This window comes from Microtus pennsylvanicus, chromosome 12 (genome assembly GCF_037038515.1).
Source record: "Microtus pennsylvanicus isolate mMicPen1 chromosome 12, mMicPen1.hap1, whole genome shotgun sequence".
NCBI lineage: Eukaryota > Metazoa > Chordata > Mammalia > Rodentia > Cricetidae > Microtus > Microtus pennsylvanicus.
The window spans coordinates 89980134-90002312 of NC_134590.1; the positions used below are offsets into that span (position 1 = coordinate 89980134).

General features: G+C 45.4%; 1 protein-coding gene across 4 annotated transcripts in view; it reads left to right on the plus strand.

Moving 5' to 3' along the window:
* The window catches only part of Sptbn1 (spectrin beta, non-erythrocytic 1), a 168146-nt gene that overhangs the window by 97729 nt on the left and 48238 nt on the right, over window positions 1-22179 (plus strand). For all 4 annotated transcript variants that reach the window (XM_075942514.1, XM_075942515.1, XM_075942516.1 and 1 more), the window contains 4 exons: window positions 10037-10188; window positions 18156-18329; window positions 20189-20280; window positions 22037-22117. In XM_075942514.1, coding sequence (XP_075798629.1) covers window positions 10037-10188; window positions 18156-18329; window positions 20189-20280; window positions 22037-22117 — 499 coding nt within the window. The remainder of the gene's footprint in view (window positions 1-10036; window positions 10189-18155; window positions 18330-20188; window positions 20281-22036; window positions 22118-22179) is intronic.

Sequence of the window (22179 nt, forward strand, 5' to 3'; positions counted from 1 at the left end):
GACAGGGTTTTTCTTTTGGAACCTGCTCTAGAGCTCACTCTACAGACCAGTCTGGCCTCAGACTCACAGAGCTCCTCCTGCCTCTGCCTCCCAAGTGCTGGGATTAAGTCATTGCCACCACCACCCAGCTGAGGAATTGGTTCTTAATGTAGGTTCCAGGGATTACACTCAGATCATCAGACTTGGCAGTAAGGATCCTTACCTGCTGAGCCACCCCACAGACCCCGCACTGCTCCTCGGAAAGCATTATTAGAGAAATTGTCACAAACAAGCAGCTCACTTACACCGAGCTTCATGTGCTGCTGTTGGGCTACATTTGTGTTTCACCCTTGCTGTGTCTGCTATGATGGTAGGTACTAGTCTCCGTCTGTAAAGCATCCTGGCATATAACTTCGTGTAAGGATCTGGTGTTGCGTGTGTTGAAACTTTGTCCTAATTTATGACTGTTATACGTTCCCTTCTGTTCACTTTGAATCTACTACACCCTCTTTCCAGGGGTGCTGGGGCAGGAGAGGTGATGGGACGTGAATGCCCCTCAGAAAGAATGCCACCAGTTAGGAAATCCAGCCTTCTGCATCCTGCTCCTGCTAACTCTCTTAATGGGTAGGTGCTACCTTGAGCTCTGACAGGTGGCTTAGACAGAAGCGTGGGGAAGGGGCCCCAAGTTCATCTTCTGCCTGTGGGCACTGTTGCAGCAGCTACACTGGCGCATCACCCGGCTTAGCAGAGAGCTGTGGAGTGCTACCTGGCATGCTTAGACTGATTGTGGTACTATTACAAAAGTGTTCGAAACCTAAAATGAGAGACTATTATAAAGGATCACGTGATTACTAAGCTTGGCTTTTGTGGTCCACATAGGGTGTTTTTGTAGCGAATCACCCTCTTTTTTGAACATTGTCTTCAAAGCTGAATATGTCCAGTGTGCAGACCTGTGATCCCAGCTCCTTAGGAGGCTGCAGCAGGGGGATGGATAAGTTAGTTCAAGGCTTGCCTGGGCAATTAGGGAGGTGGGGGCTCTAGCTCCTCCCAGGTTATAATAAAATAGACCATAAACTGGAATTTACTGACACCTATGTCTTTGCTACTTTAAGATCTTCATTTATAATTTCTTCTATATATGTACGTCCGTACAGCCCATGGACTGTGAATGTGGACCCCAGAGGACGGCCTCAGGTGTCCGTTGCTTGGTACCATCCATCTTGTTTTGAGATAAGATCTTTTATTTGTGCCCGGGACTCACTAATTAGGCTGGGCCGGCTGGCCTGGCACTAGGATTACAAGGACATGCCGCCAGACTCGGTTTTGTATGTGGGAGCTGGGGATTAAAGGGGTTGGCTGAGCCAGTTTCTCAGCCCTATACTTCTTCCATGTCCCTTTCTTCCACTGATTTGGTCTTTAAAAATCAGAAAGAAACTGACTGGAGATGGAGAGTTGTGTTCCTGTGCCCCCTGGCTTTAGCAAGCCGACCAGTATCTGTTTTCCCTCAACAGTGTGGGATGTGACAGTGCTTTGAGGCTCTGGGGATCCGGGAGAAGTGAGTTTTAGCTCAGGTGTGTCTGTGCTGAGTCACCCAAGCATTGTGTCTCAGTTTCCTCCTGTAGTTAACGGATTATACTAAACCCTAAGCCAAAGCCAGCGAAGGTCCTAACACTGGTGCACGGGAACATGGGTGGACCCCATTGGCCTCCTTCCCATTTCTCCCTGACAGCCGTCCCAGGCGCTCCCCTCTGCTGTGTTGTGTGGAGTTGGAGAATAACGGATTACTAGGTTCACAATGTGCCTTCCTGCGCCTAAAGCAGTTTTGAAGGGTGCTGTTTTCCGTGAACACTTTTCTGAACGTTTGCTATGGAGTCCTGTGCCTGTAACTGGAGACCTCTTTACCTCTTCCTGGTGTGGGCGCTGTACACTTTTGTTAATTCACATCGACTCCTAGATCTCATTTTCAAAGAAGTAATTTCATTTCTTTTCCCTCTTATTTCCAAAGGGAGCTGTGGCCATAACCCCAGCTCACACTACAGTCATGGCTTCTTGTAGATTATGTATTCAAGGGGTTCACTTTGAAGTAGGACTGGAGGGGCATATAGGAGTTTAGCCTGCTTTCTAAACTCACTGCAGGGGTGTGTCCTTGCCGAGACTCTGCCATGCCAGACTCCAAGCTGTGCTGCTCAGAAGGCAGGGCTGTTTGTCCGATGTGGAGTGCGGGCGGCACAGTTCGCCGCTGGCTTTATGTTCTGCAGATGTACATATCTGCTACGTGTGCCTTTGGATTTGTGATTATACTGGGGATTTATTCTAGGGCCTTAGGAGATACCCTAGTCCTTGTGTGCATTTGTGAGGGATGTTTACGTGTGTTTTGTTCATCAAAGAGGCTGTTAGGAAAGGTTTTCTAATTCAAGTTCTATTTATAAGCCGGCAGGAATGCGCTCTGAAGGCCCAGGGAGGCTTTGGGAGATGGGCTTCCTTCCTCTTGTTGTCTCAGACCAGCTGTGTTGCTATCACTCAGACCAGTTGCTTGTTGCTGGTTTCCTGCTGTCTTTGTGCATGGTGCTCTTTGTTTTTTCAAGCTAAGACATAAATGGGGTCTCCTTCTCGTCCTAGTATTTCATTAGAACCTCTCTCCTTCCTTAAAAGGGGGGAGAAAATTCAAATCATTGAAACTTTTAGTCTTCAACAATTGACCTTGTTTGAATCTTGCTGATTATTTTTTGTTTTATGCGCATGAGTGTTTTGCCTTCATGTATGTATATGTATCATATGTATGCCTGGTGGCCAATCAGGTCAGAAAAGGGTGTTGGATCCCCTAAAGCTGGAGTTACAGATAGTTCTAAGCTGCCATGTGGGTGCTGGGAGCCAAACCCTGGTTCTTCTGCAAGAGCAACATGCTTTCTTTACTGCTGGGTCTTCTCTCTCTCCAGCCCTTTTTTTTTATTGATTACATTTAAATATTCTATTTGATGTGCATATATGTACTTATAGGTGACTACGTGGGTGCCAAATCACATGTGTGGAGGTCATAAGACAACTTGGAGAAACCGATTCCCTCTTACCATACGGGTCCCCAGGGATTGAACTCAGGATATCAGGCTTAGCAGCAGGTGCCTTTATTTGCTTAGCCATTTTGCTAGCCCTATATTAATTTTTGAATTTTTTTATTTTATGTATGTGGGTGTTTTGCCTGAATGTATGTCTGTACCGTGTGTGTGAAGTGCCCATGAAGGCTAGAAGAGGGTGTCGGGAATATCCTGAAAGAGGAGTTAAAAGACAGTTGTGAGCCTCCATATGGATGCTAGGACTTGAACCCTGGTCTGTTGGAAGAGCAGCCAATGCTCTTAATCATGGAGCCATCTCTCCAGCTACATGTTAATGCTTTCCTATGTTAAAATAATGTTGTTATATACTTTGTGTATTTTGTGGATTTACAGGCATATGTTAGCATTTCAAAACAAAACAAAAATTGTCAAACTCCTTAGGTTGGTTTTTTTAGACTATTTGAAAGCACAATTATATTTACATTTTAGATATTAGAAAACCATTATAAAAACACTTCAATTGTGAGAGGTCTTTTTTTTCCCTCACAATGATAATGTTTAATTGCTTAGAATATGTCTCTGCTTAGGGAGTTCTTCCCTCCTTGGTTTCAGGGGGACTACCACTAGTTGCAGAAGATTTATTAAGAGCCTCCTTTCTGGGCACTGAAAGTGTGGGTGATGTTTGTGGTGCCAAGTGTCTGGATAAGACTCTAAGCAGGTGAACAACGGAGCTGTTGTCCTCGAGGGGTTTGCAGGCCGCTAGAGATAGAACACATGCTGAAAAAGTAGCAGATAATGAGATTGTGACTGCTGGCACCAGGGCTTCTCCTGGTAGCTCATCTTGGCTTGGATCTTAAAAAATGAGAACAAGGAAAATGTCTTTGTAGCAAAAGCAGCAATACAAGCAGAGGTAGTACAAAGAAGGTGCTTGGGTGTGAGCTCAGAGCATGATGAACAAGACCTGCTGGGTGGGAACACGGGATGGTGTACCAGAAAAGTCCCTCAAATGCAGTTGGTGCCCGAAGAAAGGCTTCCTGGGCTTCTGGGAAGCTGGAATCTGATTTGGACTGTCAGTGCCGTAGGCAGACTTGGAAAGAGCACTGTGGGCCAGTGATCTAAGCAGGGATGCTTAAGATGAATTAGAATGAAGAGAAAGGCTCAGAGCAAGTAGCAGTGCTACGGTCATGCTTTTAGAGTCTGATCTTCGTGTCTTTATAGTCTGTTGTCACTTTTTAACTTTTTCTTTTGTTTTCCCAGCTAAACTTACAGTTTACTAAGTGTATGAGACCTTATATTAGACACAAAAGTTCAGCTTCCTTTGCATTTCCATCTGTGGAATACATTCTCCAGACCTTGTCACTCCCTCTTACTTGTTAGCGTCCATTCTTAGAACTCCTTCTACTACTTTGAACCCAAGTCTGCATTTAACTTGGTTGAAAATTATGTCATTCCCGTCGCCTATGGCAAGCTGTTATGTTAGCACAATTAGATAAGAATCTGATGGGAATGGTAGTAGTACCTGCCAGTGACCCCAGTGATGGAGGCTGAGACCACAGGGGTACAATCCAGATATTAACCATTCTGTTTCTCTCCCTACTTTCCCCCAAAATATTTAGTGACTTTGCCTCCTTTCCTGACTCCCATTTTTTCCATAGCCAAAGCTCTCAGGTGAATATGGTTGCCGTACCCCCTGCAGAGAAATGTTGCAGAGAGATGCTGCCTGGTCTTTTCTCTAGCAGGACCCTTATGTTCATCAAAGCTGCTGTTGTATCTTATAACTCGGCCAATGCTAAGAAAGTGTGCAATTGCTATTAACACATTTTTCAGACTGAATAGGTACAGTTTTCCAGAACTGTTGAGTCCAGTCTTTAAAGAAGAGCAGACTATGGGGACTGGAGAAGTGGCTCAGGTTAAGAGCACTGGCTGCTCTTCCAGAAGTCCTGAATTTAATTCCTAGGAACCACGTGATGGCTCATTAACCATCTATGATGAGATCTGATGCCCTCTTCTGGCATGCAGGGATACACGCAGGCAAAACACTGTATACATAATAAATAAATAAATAAATAAATAAATAAATAAATAAATAAATAAATAAATAAATAAATCTTTTTAAAAAGTAGACTAGGTTCTTCTAATAGGGACTGGTGATGGAGGGAATATTACCCACTGCTCTTTGGCTTCACTGTCATCCAAAACTGTTGCTCTGTTCTAAATATTTCATCATCTTTTTAAAGATACGCTGTGAAGTGAAATTTCAAGTTATTGGGTAATGCAAAGCAGAGTATCAAGGGGGAAGCACTTAAAAGAGAGGGTGGAGCCGAGTTCATTGTTACCTCTTATGTAAGTGAAGAATGGGAAAGACAAGTAACATGTGCGACCCACCCTCCCCTTCTAGCAGCAGCCCCACAGCTACTGGCTGGGCACCGAGCCTTTGGGGTTCTGCCTCTTTGGCGGTTGCTCCAAGGGTCCAAGGAGCTTTGGGGAAATGGCTTACCATGCATTATAGAGTCTTGTTGCAGGGCTTGCTGCAGTGAAAGTCTGCTTTTGGAATGAGTGCAGCTATAGGATTCCACTCACTGCTTCGAGGTCAGAGCTGATGTACATGTGACCATCCTGTGAGAGTGACTGTCCTTGTCTGCTTGGTACTTCTTACTGACCAGAGTCTGTAGAGCTTGCAGCCTTCCTGCCTGGATCTTCACAGTAGGGGCTACCTACCTGGGTCTGTTCATTCTTTTCTGCACTTTATTTAATTTCCCCCATCTCTATTTCTGGATGTACTAGCTGTTGAAAAGACAATCATGGAAGGTGATACCGTGAGTGTCTAAATCTGCTCTCTAGCTTTGAAGGTGGAACAGGCTGTGGTGGGCAACAGAGGCAGATCTAGTTTGGGTGGAAACATCATCCTAAGAATGAAGCACACTCAGAAGCTGTGAGTTAGAGCGGTAACGTGTGGTCCTTCCACCTCCCCCAGTGCTGTACATGAGATACTGTTGCCCAGTCATTGAGAGGCCTGGCTCTGGAACCAGCCTGCTTGGAGGGTCAGTTCCTCCCTCATGATAAAGTTGTGACAACTGTAGGTACTTAGTCTAGACTGGGCTATATAAATGCTCAGTAATTGCCATTAGCTGTATGAACAATTAGAAATGAGACATTGTCTGCCGTATAACCTCCTGCCACACATGTGTATGTGTGGTCTTACAAACCCTGTCGGGATTGTACTCGTTTATCTTTTTAGCTTAGAGGGTATTGGTAACTGGACCATGGATGGTGCACTTGCTAGGCAAGCACTGTACCCCTGAGCAGCCCCAGACCACTTTTACATTGTATTTTGAGTCAGGGTTTCACCTACAGTGGTCTAGGATGGGCCTGAACTCTTGTAGGTCCCGTGTTTATACCGAAAGGCTCAGCTTAGAAATTTTAAATAACAACCCAAGTGTTGAAGAAGAGATTATTTCACTCAAGAAAGGAAATTGGTTTAGATTGCTTCTGAAGGATTGTTCACTTTAGATTGTACGATCCCACCGTCCCTGGTCAATTCCTTAAATGGTTTGAATGCAGAGTGCTTCTCTCCTGGAGAGTGCAGCAGTAACTAATCTGATGAGCAGTTATAATAGTCTGGGTACCTCTGTGCGCATTTCCATTCTGTTTGATGCTAACAACCTTTAGGTGACTCCTTATGTATTTGTGTGATTGGGTTTGGTAACAGCCGTACAGGGCCCTTCACACGTAAGCAGAGAGTGGGGTATGGGTAAGCCACATGTCCATATCATTGGCCCACATGAGGGGCGCCTGCTTTTCTGCTTTGCAGCTCTCCATGCAGTGAGTGTGCCTGAAGGCAAGTGCTTCCTGTCAGTGTGTGCACTGTTAGACTCAGAAGGGCTTTGATGTAGGCGGAGAGAAAGATGAGTGAACAAAACCCTAAATTCAGGCGTTCCTCTATAGCTCGTGTAGTCTGATCACTCTAATTTCAGCTATAATTGATAAAAACTATAATTGAACCTTTAAACCGGAGCTTCTCGGTGCTGGCATGATCAGCACGTGGGGCTGAAGGATTTTCTGTAGTCCCGGCCTCTGCACCTATCCTTCAGTCACCACATAAAACAAAATGACTCTTAGGCATTTCTCTGTGTCCTCCAGGGACTGTAGTTAATCAGGTCAGTGTGGCACTTAAAGGGACCCCTTTCCCGCCTCACTGCAGTCTCCTCATGTGGATAAGAGTGAAAGTTGGCTCTGCCTCCTCCTATAGCGTACGTGGCCAGCTACAGCAGCTTGTGCTTGGAAACCCTCTGGTTCGTCTTCCATTGTCTATGCCAAGGGCCTCCTGTTCCCCTGCAGGCGTCTGGCCTATCTCCCCTAGCCTCTCTGGGTGGAGTGGGGGAGTACGGGCATGATGTCATTTGCCTTCCCAGGAAGGGTGGAACAAAGGACTAGGTCTCCAGGGACGGTTCCCTCATCCTCAGCAGGACCACTGGGTAGATCCTCCCCTCCTTGCCGCCTCAGAAGTGCTTGTTCCGCACACACTGTCATAGGATGACACATGAGCTGCCTGGCTTTGTGTCTCTGCCCTTCCTCAGTCATAGGAGTTGTTCCTGTCCGGTCCTGGGCAGAGTCCTTATGCCATTGTCAGTGTGGTGGTGGCAGCCTTTGGAGCTCAGAGTCTCGAATTTATCTAGTGCTCTTCCTAAGTCTGAAACTGGGGGAAAGACGCATACAGGAAGAACAGCAAAACTTCTCATTCCTTTTATTTTTCAGTTTCTTTTCCTTTTCTTTCCTTCCCCTTTTTTAGATTTTCCGTGACATACCGCAGCTCTGGGAAGCATGTTTGAGCCCAGTTCTCTCTGCTCCCACCCTTGACCTCTGTCTCTTCATGAGGAATGGGGGGGGTGGCGTTGAGCTCTAAATCTGGGGGAGGACTCCTACTTCTGAATCCGAAAGAAGCCACCAGAGTTTCTTTAATGTGGGAGTCGCCCAAAGGGACAGTGGGAGGCTGTGGGACATACTGTATTTGTTTATTAAGAAATAGTTTAATCTAAGCAGATTTTCATGTTGATCTTATTCACTTGATAGATTGGGTTTGTTAGTGACTTTGAGCCCCAAACATTAATAGTCTGGGGAGCCATTGGTTAAGAGCATTGCCTGTTCTTCCAAAGGTCCTGAGTTCAGTTCCCAGCTACCACATGGTGGCTCACAACCATCTGTAATGGAGTCTGGTGCCGTCTTGAGGAAGAGACCTGGTCAGTCGTCCTCATCAACTTAGACCATGAAACCAAATATGAACAAAATCAATAAAACCACTTTGTATGGGCTGTCCATGCATGCTTCAACATTGCCAGGGCATAAATTTCATTCATTTCAAATTCATATCCATCAGGGACCCTGTTAAAGACATTTTCCAGCTTCTTGTAGTATACACAAGAAACTATAATTTTATTTATTTATTATTTGTATTTATTTTGTTTTTTCAAGACGGGGGTTTCTCTGTATGGCCTTGATTTTCCTGGGACTCACTTTGTAGATCAGTCTGACGAACTCACAGAGATTCACCGGCTTCTTTCAAAACAGCCAAACCTTAACCATCAACAACAACAAAACCACCCCACCCACCACTGTGGTGGTAAAGTTACCATCCATCATGATGATTGTGAGATTAATAATGTATGTGGTCTTGACCTGTCGGGCTGTTACTAGCATGGCTCCTTTTGCAGACTGCAGTCTGCCCTTCCATCTTTTCTTACTTCCCGAGTCCCATCGTTTCTGGTCCTTTGTTTCTGGTTAGTCCTTGTCCCTGAAGAAGGACCCTCTTTCTGAGTAGATGGGCTGTTCCTTAGGGAAAGGCAGGACCTCATGGATCTGCTAACTGCAGCAGGAGGCCCGGGTGTCTTGGCAGGTGCCTGTCTTGGGGTACAGCAGTCGAAGTTTGTCCAGCATTGTCTCTTCCTCATTGCCTTACTATGGTAGACAGGCGTAGGCTTCAGCACAGCCTTCCGAATATGGCACCGCTTGCTGTCCCCTGACCATCCAGGAGCTCAGTGAGTTTTACATGCTACGCGGTGGTTTTTCCAATACAGCAGCTGTTGGAAACGCCTTTGTGGAGCGTTTGCACTGGGCGTAGGGCCTTAGCTCCGGTGGAACCAGAGATAGGTATATAAATGGCAGTCGTTTAGTTCTGTATCCACAGTCAGGAAATTGGGGGCTGGGGGGGCTCCAGGGTATACTCTGGATGCCTTTTGCAAACCTTTAGCAACCTTATTAGAGGATCCTGCAGAAACAGAATCCTATTTGTGGGTGACTCAGAGGGCCAGTTCTCCGTGTCAGTGTTTAGAGTTTTGATTTAGTTTTAGATTTGAGTTGAACAGAACCTGAATCACTGAGGCTTAAACAACTTAATACTGTTTCCCAGATAATCTGAAATTGTGGTGACTGTACTCTGAATTGTATCCCAGCAGGGTCCTTTTCAGTGAGTGGTAAAGGTTTGGAGATGATCATTGTATGCTTAATTTGTAGGGGACACTGAGGGCAGTCTCAGGCTATTGTTGAAACCCTGGGCCCTGAGTGTCCCTTCCTGTTGATGGATATCTTTACACTTAACCCTGTTACCTGTTTTCTCTTGTTCACATGAGTGAACTTCCCTTGTCAGATGTTACTTCAGCTTTTGTGCCAACGAAGCGGTTTCCTGCTATCCCAAGTTTCTGTGCCCCGTGCCCTTTCATGTGTGACCCTCGCCCTTTGGGGGAATCGTAGATGAATAATGTCACCAGAGCTCTGTAGTCGAATTGATTGAGCCCGTCCTATCGTTGCTGTATTCCTCTGGCTGCCAGCCTGGGAGTTGACTTGTGCAAGGGTTGTCCAAATCCCAGCATTCCAGAAGGAAGAGCTGAGTGGAAGTTTCGTTTGAGCTAGGTTTTGCTGATCCCTTCTTGCTGTGTGGAGAGTTGAGTTGTGTGGCTTACGCCTGCTATTGCCCTGCTGGGTTGGTGGTAAAGTGAGTTCTCCTCTGCTTGCAGATGAGCGTGAAGCCGTACAGAAGAAGACCTTCACCAAATGGGTCAACTCCCACCTTGCCCGAGTGTCCTGCCGAATCACAGACCTGTACACCGACCTCCGAGATGGACGGATGCTCATCAAGCTGCTGGAGGTCCTCTCCGGAGAGAGGCTGGTAAGCACCCTAGGAGGGAAAACAGCTTTGAAGAAACAAGGGTGGGCTTGTCTCCTGGCAAATTCTGCAATTAGGACTATTTTCTGGAGGAGAATCTTGATAAGTGAGGTAAACATGTTGATTCTGGGTGATATTAGTGAACTCTAATAATGTAGCCTTGTTTTTGAGATGCCTGCCTCCTTTGTAGGGAAGATCCTGGCTGATGGCCCTGTTAAAGCAGAACGCTAGCATCGGAAGGGCCAGGCTTGCATGCTGGCTCTGAGATGAGTCTGCCGCTTACATGAAATCACGGAAGGAGTTCTGAATGTATATCTTACTGATGATTCTTTGGAAAGTCTGAGCTGCCATCTCAAGGTGTTAAGAATTGAATTCCAGTGGCCTCTGGCAGTTTTCCTTTTGTTTGGGGGGGTAATGGTACATGCTGATATTGTGTCATCGGATAAATTCACCCCTCTCTTCTGGGCAGTGAAATTGTTAGTCTGCAGTGAAAGCTGTGTCTCCAGGGAAGTGACTTTTGTGTGTGTGCCTTAAGGCAGAGAAGCTTAAGCCATCGCTGTACTGGCCCAGCAGGTTTTGTCCCGCCTTGGCTTGAAAGTGTGTGCTCTGTTTTCCACCAGAGCAGGCGTAGTTCCATAGGAGGTGGGGTGTCTGAGCCAAGCCGATGCCCAGGGAGGGAGCCCCACATCTGTACTGACATCACCGGGAAAATGTGGTGCCAGTGGTTGGCATGGCTGCCAGAAAAGCCTTGTATTTAACTTGGTCTCCATCCTGTAACTGGACAGCCACAGCGGATCTTTGGCAGATCAATCCATGCCTCTGACTGTGGGTGAGAGACTAGGGTTTATAGTCCTCTTTTAGGAGTCCGTGAACAGAATCGCATCGCTAAACCTTAGTAGAAATGAAGATGGTACTTTCTTTCTCTGACCCTCAGTACTAGCACAGAGTCTGGCTTTCAGGAGGTGGTCAAGCCTCTTCTCGTCTTTGTTGTGTCTGTCCATGCTCTTCATTCCCAGGTGGGCAGGTGTTGCTGTCTCATTTTTCTCTGAGAATTATTTTAGGTCAAACTAGATAATAAGCCCCTGTTGAGATGCTGCAAGAAGGTGGTATTTTTGTGGGGCAGTGGTCCAATGTTGGGAGGCAAACAGAACAGTCATTTATTGGTTTCTTGCAGTGAGACTTGTTTTATAGCCTAGGTGAGAATTACTATGATATGTATCTTACAGAATTATAAAACTTATAACCAGACTTTTCTTTTTCCTATCTGTCAGACCTTTCCCTCCCTCTTCTTTTAACCCTGTAAATTTGTTTATTTTTTGTAGCATGAATAATAAAACCCAGAGTCAGATATTGGGGTTCAACCTGAACGTCAGAAAAGCAAAGCAACTAAACCACCAGAGAAGTCTTAACGCTACCAAGGCTGAGTGACCACAGACTAAGCCTCTCTCTCCTCGCATTTTATGTTCCTTCTAGTGCTGGGATTAAGGGCGTATGACTCCTTAATACTGGGATTAAAGGTGCAGGCTGACACCACCTGGATGTGTTTCTGCATTGATCTTGTGTCGCTCAGGGTGGCCTTGAACTCACAGAGATCCATCTGCCTCTGTCTCCCAAATGCTGGGATGAAAGATGTGAGCTACCACTGCCTGACCTCTACTGGCTTAGCTTTGCCCCGGACTTCAGGCAAGATTTATTTATTAAAATACAAATAATATACCACTATAATTTTTTTTTTTTGCCTTGATGGTAGCTTTGACAAAATAAAAGGTCACACAGATAAGGATTGGTTTGAACATTTAATTTTGTTCTATCACAGTCCAGTCTTTGATGCTGTGTGAAATAAAATGTTTACCTTTGTCTACCCACAGCTCAAGAAGACTGGCTGTGATGGCCACGTCTGTGTAATACATGACGGGGCCCCACTGAGCCCCATCTAAGCAGGGAAAACAAATCAGCAACTAGCAAAGCATATTTTCTGTAGATGAATAAATCCTACTTTGCCATTTCCTGTCAGCAGTAAGTTTTTGCCTTTTTTTTTTCTTTTAGTTTTGGTGAGATGGGGTCTTCTATTATAGCCCTGTCTGGCTTTGAGGTCATAGCAGTCTTCTTGCCTCAAGTTCCCAAGAGCAGAGATTACAGTCTGTACCACTATATCCATGTCTGTTAGCAACATGCCCACATGCATGTGCGCGCACACACACACAAACACACACACACACCTTTTCTCAGTGACTCAGAATCCTAGGAGAATAGGGGTAAAGAATGAAAGATGCCCATCACCTCCAACTTCCCACATAGTCAATGCCAGAGATTTTGTTTCCTAACAGCCATCTTTGATTATAGAATTGTTCATCTTCCAAAAGTAAAATGGCCATATAGAGTGAGGTAAAGAAGCTCCTATTTATTTGGTCATGGTTTCTAGTTGGTGTGTATGGAACTTTCTGGAAGAGACCAAAATCACATTCTGTCCTTGGCTCCTGAGGCTGTTAGAATTCACTGTGCCCCAAAGGATTCCTGCACAAAGCTCATTAAATGGTTGGCTCTTCTGGTGTGAGTCCCCTGTGCTCGCTGTGTGGTCATCCAGTTCAGTCTATGCTGGTTTCCTGCACCTTCAGTCTAAAACCTGGGGTAACAGGCCTTCACACCCCGTCTGCAGCCTTCCTCAGTTACTAAGTCTTTAGTCTTTATCCCTACCACCAGCCAAGCAGGGGATAGTAGTTAAATGTTTAGGTGACTAGAATATACAAGCTTACTTTATTAATGAAGTTTTGGATTCTTTGACAGAGGGGAGTTTTTGGTATGCATGTGTTTTTACTGAGTGAACCTGAAAAAAAGTGTTAGTTAATGCTCCAGAACAGTATCTGGATTTAACCTAATAAAATGAACTAGATACATTTTAGAGGTTTCAGGTAGCCATCCACCTTGCTTGATTCTGATCTTCCTGGGAAGAGGCTTGGCCCAACAAGGTAGATATTCAAAAGCGCTCTCCCCATTGTCTTTCCCATTTCAGGTATGTCTGGCCATGGAGCAATAAGACTATTGCTGTTGCTGATTGGGAATTGGTTAGTGAAAAATAGAAATAAAACCATCCCTTTCTGGTGTCTTATTCTGAAATCACAGCAGACTATAGCATTTCATGGAGGTCTTGTTTCAAAATTGTTAAAATATAGACTGCCGTTTACCCTAGCATCATCTTGGCAGGACAGAGTGTGCACTGAACCTATGCCTGCCACTCTGGTCATCGGACTTGATCTCAGGCCAGGTGAGATTGAGGTGAGTGTGTAGCTCTGCCCCTTAGGATCAGCACAGTACCGTGAGGCTATGCCCGAGGTTCAGAGCCTGCCTGTGATTTCGGCCCTCCCAGGCCTCTTTGAAAAGGAGAATTGTAGGGAAGATAGCCAGGCTTGGCTCCCCTCTGACTGAGAGCAAGGGTTCCTCCAGGGAGCTGGGCTTCCCCTGTCACTGCTTTCAATCACAGGTATCATAAGCTTTGTTTACTGACTTTGCCTTTGTTGTCTTACTCCATTAATTAGTCTCTCAGAAGAAGAACCAACCAAAAAAAGTTTCGGGGTTTGGTTTGGTTTGTTCTGTTGGCTTTACAACCATTAATTCCAGAATAGCTTGAGCTAAGTAAGTGGAGAAGGTAAGATTTACCATGACATGAGATTTGTTATGCCTTAAATCCCTCATTGAGCCGTTTAGAATGAACTTTTGGGTTGTTTTTCCTTTCTTCTCTTCCAAGGCCTCTGCTAAATGGTAATGCTGCCATGTTTTGTGGAGCAATCACAGAACCGGGCTCTTTTTCTAGGTGTTGTTTGTAAATGGGAGATTTTACTTTGATCTGAACAGTCTGCCATGAAAGAACTCATACTCCCACTAATTTGGGACCTACTTGTGTAAATGTGGGAAGTCAAATACTAGTGAGAGGAACCATACACTAAAGTATCAAAAGAATCGTGGCAAACCCTGGAATTACGAAGAGAGAAAGAAAGGAGCCCTGTAGATGAAGTGTCCCAGAACCTTAGTAGGAAATCGAGGCTCAGCTATACCCAGGAGGACTGGTTCAGATTAACTAGCCAGTGTTGTAGGATGACGCTTGTTCATTTCCTGGCCACCCAGCCTCCCCAAATAACCACACAGAAATTGTATTAATTAAATCACTGCTTGGCCTATTAGCTCTAGCTTCTTAGTGGCTAACTCTTACATCTTAATTTAACCCATTTCTATTAACCTGTGTCTTGCCACGTGACTGTGGCTTACCTGCAAGGTTCCAAGCATGTCTGTTCCTGGTGGCGGCTACATGACGTCTCTAAACTCCGCCTTCCTTCTCCCAAAATTCAGTTTAGTTTTCCCTGCCTAGCTCTACTCTTTTGCCCTATTATAGGCCAAGATAGTTTTTTTATTAACCAATGGTATTCACAACATCTAGAGGGAAATCCCACATGAAGTCAGATTTAGCCAGAAAGAAAGCATCCTCTAAAGCTCACACTGAGAATGAAGGTCTTAGGGGGTCTGACTCTGTAGTTGGGCTAGTGTTCTGTTTATTTCAAATTTCTTCAAAATATACATTTATGGCTGGGCAGTGGTTGCTCATGCCTTTAATCCCAGCACTCAGGAGGCAGAGGCAGGTGGATCTCTGTGAGTTCGAGGCCAGCCTGGTCTACAGAGCAAGTGCCAGGACAGCCTCCAAAGCTATACAGAGAAACCAAGCACATGCACACACACACACACAGGCACACACACACAGAGCTTTATTTACGTGTATGGGTGTTTGACTGCATGTAAATCTGTGTGTCATGCCTCTGTGGTGCCTGTGGAGGCCAGAAGACGGCATCAGAACTGGAGTTACAGATGGCTGTGAGCTTAGGTGTTGAGAATTAAACGTGGCTCCTAGAAGGCTAGCCCTGGAGAGTGTGTAGCTTTTGAGAGTTCATAAACTATTGCCATGCATTCTTACAGGCTAGTGGGGGTAGGTCCCTTGTTTTCTTCTGAGTCAGCTCAGTGTTTGGTAGGTAGGGAAGAATTTGATGAAGACAGAGTTTGACTTTATATCTGTGTAGTCAGTAGATACGTTCTTCTCTGTAGAGACTGGGCCTCACGCGACTACACCCAGGTCGGCCTCAGATACTCCACTCTCCAGCCACAGCTACAGGTCTGCACTGTCACGCTCTGCTCCATGGGAGGTGGGGCGTATCTGTGATTAGTGCATGTGTTGGTTGCGCAGTTTTCCTGAGGTCATTTAGTATCTATTCTGGCTTCCTCTTCCCTTAACCAGATCATCAGGCACTTAAAGTTCACCATGCTTGACAATAAGCCCTTTACTCTGAAGTACCTAGCTTGTGTTCTGTAGCTGGAAGTGACTTCGGTGACCACAGAGGTAGATAGATGTCTTTGAAGACATTATAACTCTGGAAATAAGCGAGACCATCCAGCCCTAGCAGGTGTGTGTGGTAATGCAGACTAAGGTATTTCTTAGGGCTGGATCTGTCCAGCATCTTCGTTCTGCTCCCTAAGTAGCTTCAAGATTCATTTGGGTCTCCATGGAGAAAGAGGAGAGGAGGGAATTACTGAGGTGGGGTAGATGGCTTAAGCCTCCTTTCTTCCCTGAGCACCGTGCCAGGGAGCTTCCGTTTAAAAATGAAAACATACTAGCTCCAGATTGTTCTTTCCACCTCTACACTCTGGACAGTAAACCCTGCCATTGTGTGCATGCTGTGCTCTGTAAATCCCCGTGTACTACAAAGAGCACTTGTCCACCATGTTTAAGGTCCTGGGTTCAGTCTCCACACAGAAAAATAAGTAAGCTGCATGGGCAGTTGGCAGAGTTAGGGGCCTGGGAGGTGAATACCCGCCCGTTCTCTGCTCACAGAAGGCCTTGAGTCCAAGTGAAGAAGAAGGAGAATTAGCCCATGGCGACACTGATTCTTTCTCCTTTGGAGTCCGATAGAAGATGGGTCTGGGGTAGGGATGATAATCGTTGGTAAGATTTGGGACAAGAAGGAGTGTCATGGGAGGAGGACCAGGAAAATGAATAAACAGAATGAGAGCTATGAAGGGACGTTGTGAAATTGATTTAGGGAGAGTCAGTGAAAACTTGCATTTTCCTTAGAGGAATTGCCTGCCTGCCTCCAAGAGGCTCCTTGGATCTGAGCCCCATGGGCCTGATGTCCCCCCTACTTTTCCTGACTGTTAGGTGACATGTCCCATCAGTGATCATACAGGACAGGAATGTGTGTGTTGCCATGGGAATGGCCCCATGCCTCCCTGGAAATCTGATAATCAATGAAGGCGAGGTGGTGTGCTCCTGTCCTTGGCGAACCAGCCACTCCCGAGGGGCAGCTTTGAGAGATGCACCCTACCCTATTCCTTTGTGTTCAGTTTTTGTCATTACTTTCCTACTCCTTGAGAATGTGAAGCATACATATATAAATAGTTCTTAGATTATTTCCCAGATGAGAACTTTTCATTCAGATGGAGATGTATATCCGTCTTGTTTGTAGTCTGTGTTCTTGTGTAACACAGAGATAATGAGCTTGGGGGCCTGGCTGATTACATACCAGTTAGCTGAGTAGACTGCCACCTCAGCAATAAAAGGATAAGAATAGTCATTGCTCTCAGTCATGGCTGTTGTGAGAATTGAATGTGCTTAGCCGTAGACCACCACACAGAGTGGTAGACATAGCAGTGCTCTAGAAATGGCAGCTAAGACATTTTCCATATTGGAATCCATGTAGTTAGATGAAATCATTGTTACCTCTTGAGAATAATTTATTTGTCTCAGTATCATATCACACCTTAAATACTTGAAAGCCTCTCTGAAATGCGTAAAGCACAAGAGAACTGGCGTCCTTTGTTGTGGTGGCTGTCGGACCTGAGGACCTGAGGCCTTGCGTGTTAAGCATGTGCTGCATCGCTGAGCTGAATTCTCAGCCTGTTGTGTTACCGTTACCTTAACGTAACAGTAAGTTGCGTATGCTGGCCTTGAACTTGGGATCTTTTGGCCTCAATTTTAGAGCAGCTGGGAGTTTAGTCATGTGCCACCAGGCCTTGTAAGCTTAGTACGGATTCTCTCTCTCCTGTATTGTACTACTAGTAGTATTTAACTTTGCCATGCCTTTCTGTGTTGTTTTGTTGTAAAAGAGGGGTTAGTCATTCACTAAAGATGGGTGAGCATGAAATAAGGGAATGTTTGAAAAGTGTGAGGGTAGTAGATCAAGTAAATGTCCCTGTAACTTCAAAAATTTTTTATTTTAAATTCTGCTTATATATTTTTATTTTATGTGTATGGATGTTTCTTCTCCATACATTGTCTGTACACCACATTTGTACAGTGCCTACAGAGTCTAGAAATGGATATCAGATCCCTTGGAACTGGAGTCGTAGATCATTGTGACTGGATTCGGATGCTGGGAATTAAACCTGAGTTCTCTATAAGAACAGCCAGTGTTCTTAACGGCTAAGTCATCTCTCAAGGTCCCCAAGTAACATTGTGTATATGTGAGAATAAGATACAGTAGATGTTTATAGTAAATATGGCAGGAATGTTTAAAATGTTTCCCTTCCAATGACTTCCATTTTGATATAATTGTAAAATGAACAGACATTTAAGGTATTTAGATGCCTGGTCCCTGTCCGTCTGCCCTTCCCCTCTCTCCTTCTTTCTGTCCTCATAAAACTAGCTCTCCAAAATTCTGATCTGAGGATATGTCCCATTTTCATCTGAAGCCAGTCTTAGGAAATGGCTCAGCCTAGCAGCAGCAACCTGTTGTTACATGTAATACACTCAAATGATCCTCACCAATATCTTTGTGGATGGCAGCGGTAGCCGAGACTCGGTGAAATCGGACCAAATGAGTGCATACAAATTTCAGTTTGGGTTTGGGTGCTAAGCAGGTATGATTCAGGGTAATCCTCAGGAGTCGTCTCTGCCCGCTGGATGAACTTTCTCCACCTCTGTTCTCTGGTTCTAGCCTAAACCCACGAAGGGACGGATGCGCATCCACTGTCTGGAGAATGTAGACAAGGCTCTTCAGTTCCTGAAGGAGCAGAGAGTCCATCTTGAGAACATGGGTTCCCATGACATTGTGGATGGGAACCACCGGCTGACCCTCGGCCTCATCTGGACCATCATCCTGCGCTTCCAGGTAAGGAGCTTTGCTCAGGAGGCTGCGGCTTTCCACGCACGAGCTTCCTATGAACAGGGCCCCCTAGAGAGACTGGGCTGTTGCCACCCTGGAGGATTGTCAGCTGCCATGTTCTGCATTTCACGGCTCCTGACAATCTTGACTTTCCTATCAGACAGGCCTCAGTGACATGGGGTTCCGAGGGCACCCATGGTACCTCTGAACATTGAACCTCTGCCATTTGGCTTTCAGTTGCAAAGGTCAAGCTAAGTGACAGGTGCTGGCCTGGACGTCACTGAATTGTGACCGACCGTGTGGTCTAGGGGCTCTGCTTTCACCTTCTTGCCTTCCTTTGGGTATGAAGGAGCAGGAGGAAGAGCCAAAGGCCCGTGTGTTTAAATGGGTTATGATTAATGTGGTGCGCCTCCAAGCATGGAGGCTCTGGGTGTAGGCACTCTCAAGGTCATTTCATGCCACTCCCCTGACCTTGGTTGTGAAGTTCAGTTCAGGCTGCCTTGGGTGAGCACAGGCCTGCAGTGTTAGGGAGAAGCCTCTGTTTAGGCCTGGCTCAGTCTCCAGGCACGTGTTTTGTGTTCAGGCTCTTAAAACTTCTTACCCTCGCGTCAGGTTACTCTATAAACATCCTCCAGCAGTCCTGTCTCCTGCAGGACTGTGTCCTTGTGCTTCTCTTTCCTGTTTTCACCCTTTGATAAAGACCTATTGATGCTTCTGAGTAAGGAAAAAAAATCAAAATTTTATCTGTCTTAGTTTTCTTGTTCAAACTCTGAGACCATCCTGTGATCAATGCTTTTTCCTTCTCTGTTGCCATTCTGAGATTAGGCTTTGGTTTCACAGGGTTCTGGGTGTCTCTGTGTGGGAGGGAAAGGTACAGAGGGGACTTGTCATCTGCCTTCACTGCCACTGTTGAGAAAGCATCTCAGTAATTCAGATTCCCAGGGCCCAGTTCCAGAGATTCTAACTAAGTAGGGTAAGCGAATTACTGTTGAAGATGCCATCTGTTGCTTTGGCATGTGGTGTTGGGAACGTGGAAGGGCAGTTTGATTGTGGCCCCATGACAGTGGGCGAGTGCCCATGTCAGGAGCTGTTATTCATAGCCATTTTCAAATTCTCAGAGTGAACTGAGCTGATTGAACAGTGACTGTCAGTGTGCACTTTCTGTACTTCAGCCTGCTAAAACAAGCTTCCTCCTCCCGAGGGGAGACGCCGGGCTGCTGGCACTACTGCATGGCCGGCAGTGTGGGTAGCTGGCACTGTGCAGTTTCTCTCACTAGCTTTATTTTATTGAATCATTACTTGTATTGCCACCGCTTTCCCAAATTCAGTTGGGGGGGGCACAGAAGATAGTTGGAGCATTTATCTAAAATCATATAACTGATAGGTACCTCTTAATCCAAGAACTGAAACTCTGAGCAGACCCGGTAGAACTTGTTCAGATTGACCTTGATGCCATTAGACCAGGCTTCGTGTCTGATGCTGAGCTTGTTTGTGACCTAGAGCATGTGGAAGCATACGTAGCATGTAAGCAGGTTCTGTCTTAGAGTTTAGGGCAGTTTTCAGGACTATGCATGTAGTGCCTCCTGCTTTCTATGAGAAGCCACCAAGCTAGCTTGCAGCTAGAAAGATGAGTCCCTAGGGGCATAGAGGGGCATATATGATCTTACTAGATGCTAGGGAGGCATTCAGGTGACCAACCACTCATCCCTCTGGCTTTGTGTATAGACTAGGAAACCTAGTTCTGGAGGAGTTTGGGGTGACCCTGACAGTTTACTTACATTTAAAGCTAATAGTCTGCAGGGTAAGACTTTGATCTCAGTGGCCATCGGGACAATGACTTGGGCGTTTGTGTAATCTCTCCTTAGATCCAGGATATCAGTGTGGAGACTGAAGATAACAAAGAGAAAAAGTCTGCCAAGGATGCTCTGCTGCTGTGGTGCCAGATGAAGACAGCTGGGTGAGTGTGAGCGCCAAGGGTGCCGGGCATCTCCCGGGATCAAGTTCCCCTGTGGGCATCACTTGAAGGTGCTGACAAGTGTCTCCTTCATGGCTCCCATTGAGAAGCCTGTGAACACGTAAACAGTTGGTATGTTGACATGTCAGCTGGCTGTCAGGGTGGAAGGAGTTCCAGTTTATATTTGGAGCCTGCCATTTCCTTAATCAGTTGCTTTCAGAGATCATTACATCTTAAATTATAAAATTGGGGGAGCATTTCTAAGAAGCACTCCCATATACTTTTTCCCTTTAGTTAGAAGCAGTTACCGTGAAGCCTGCCCTGGTTTCCTTACACCCAGCCTGGAGGTGCTTTCTCATAGCACTGCGGCTTTTTGTTGCTTGTTGACATTTTGTGAATTTTAGCTAATATTAAACCGGTAAAGTGGGTCTAGAAAAATGCCTCAGCAGGTAAAAGCACTCATTGCTTTATCAGAAGACCTAGGTTCTGTTTCCAGCACACACAGCAGGTGGCTCAAAACTGCTGGAACTCCAGCTCCTTCGGGTTTCTGTGGTCCCCTTCATGTCCGTGGTGCATAGAAACTCACACACATACAAAAAAATCCTGTAAAGCGTTGATAAAATTATTTTAGAGTTCTTGGTTCTTAATGAGAACCAGTTCTTTATCAGATTAATTAGTGGGTTATTCTCAAAACTGCCCTACTATGGGGTTGGTGAGATGGCTTAAGGGAATAAAGTACCGTAAAGGTACTTGCTGTCAAGCTCGATGACCTGAGTTAGATCCTAGGGGACCTACATGATGGGAGGAGAGAACTCATTCACACAAGTATCCTCCGTCCCTCTTCCCCCGAAAAGAAACAATCACGTAGCTAGATGAATGTAAAATTTTTAAAAGGAAAACCTCTCCATTACCCGTACATGTGAGCAATGACTGTTGAACATGAGACCTATAAAATGTTTATATTTAGCGCAGGTTCTCACCTTTCTACTGCGTGACCCCTTAATGCAGTTCCTCATGTTGCCGTGACCTCCAGCCATACAATTATTTTCATTGCTCCTTCATAACTGCAATTTTGCTACTGTGGTAGATTATAATGTAAATATCTGGTATGCGGGATGTCTGACATGTGACCCCCAACAGGTAGAGATCCGTTGTTATAACTACTAAGCAGATGAAAGCAAGGGTGACCCTTTGTGCAACCACAGATACAAGGCTACCAGTGATTAATATGGTGTAAAGCAGCCAGTTCATTAGAGGCTAGCTTCAAACAGAAAGGTCTTCTAGGGAAGCTCTTATTTCAGAAAACACCAGTTCAAGAGAGCTGATTATCACATGACCATGCAGTCCTAGCCAGCTTTGTACCAGTGGTATAGGAATTCAGATCCCAGAGAAATGGGTCCTGAAGCCCTGGCAAGTGGACTACAAAGCCACGGGAAGCAAAAGGCTATGAACACCAAGATAACGGTCACTTGAGTAAAAATAATGTTTTAGATTTAGAGCGTAGTTCACATCTTTCATGGAATTGAATTAACAAACAGATGTAGAGACACACAACTTACTTTTATTTCATAGCAAACTGATTTTAAGGGGACATATGCTTAGACTTAAATTGTTCTTGCTGATATATGACCTTGAGTTTACTGTGAACACAGGGTTTGTTTTTTTTTTTTGGTTTTGTTTTGTTTTTTAAACATTTAGCAGAAGCATAAACCTGTATTTGGTAATTCTGTTGCTTTGTCTTGTGCTCTGTCTTTGGCAGGTACCCAAATGTCAACATTCACAACTTCACCACGAGCTGGAGGGATGGTATGGCCTTCAATGCACTGATACACAAACACCGGTAAGTCTGTTGCCGTGTTTTCCTAGGGCAGATCTGGATGTGTGACTTGGGTAATGTGCCAG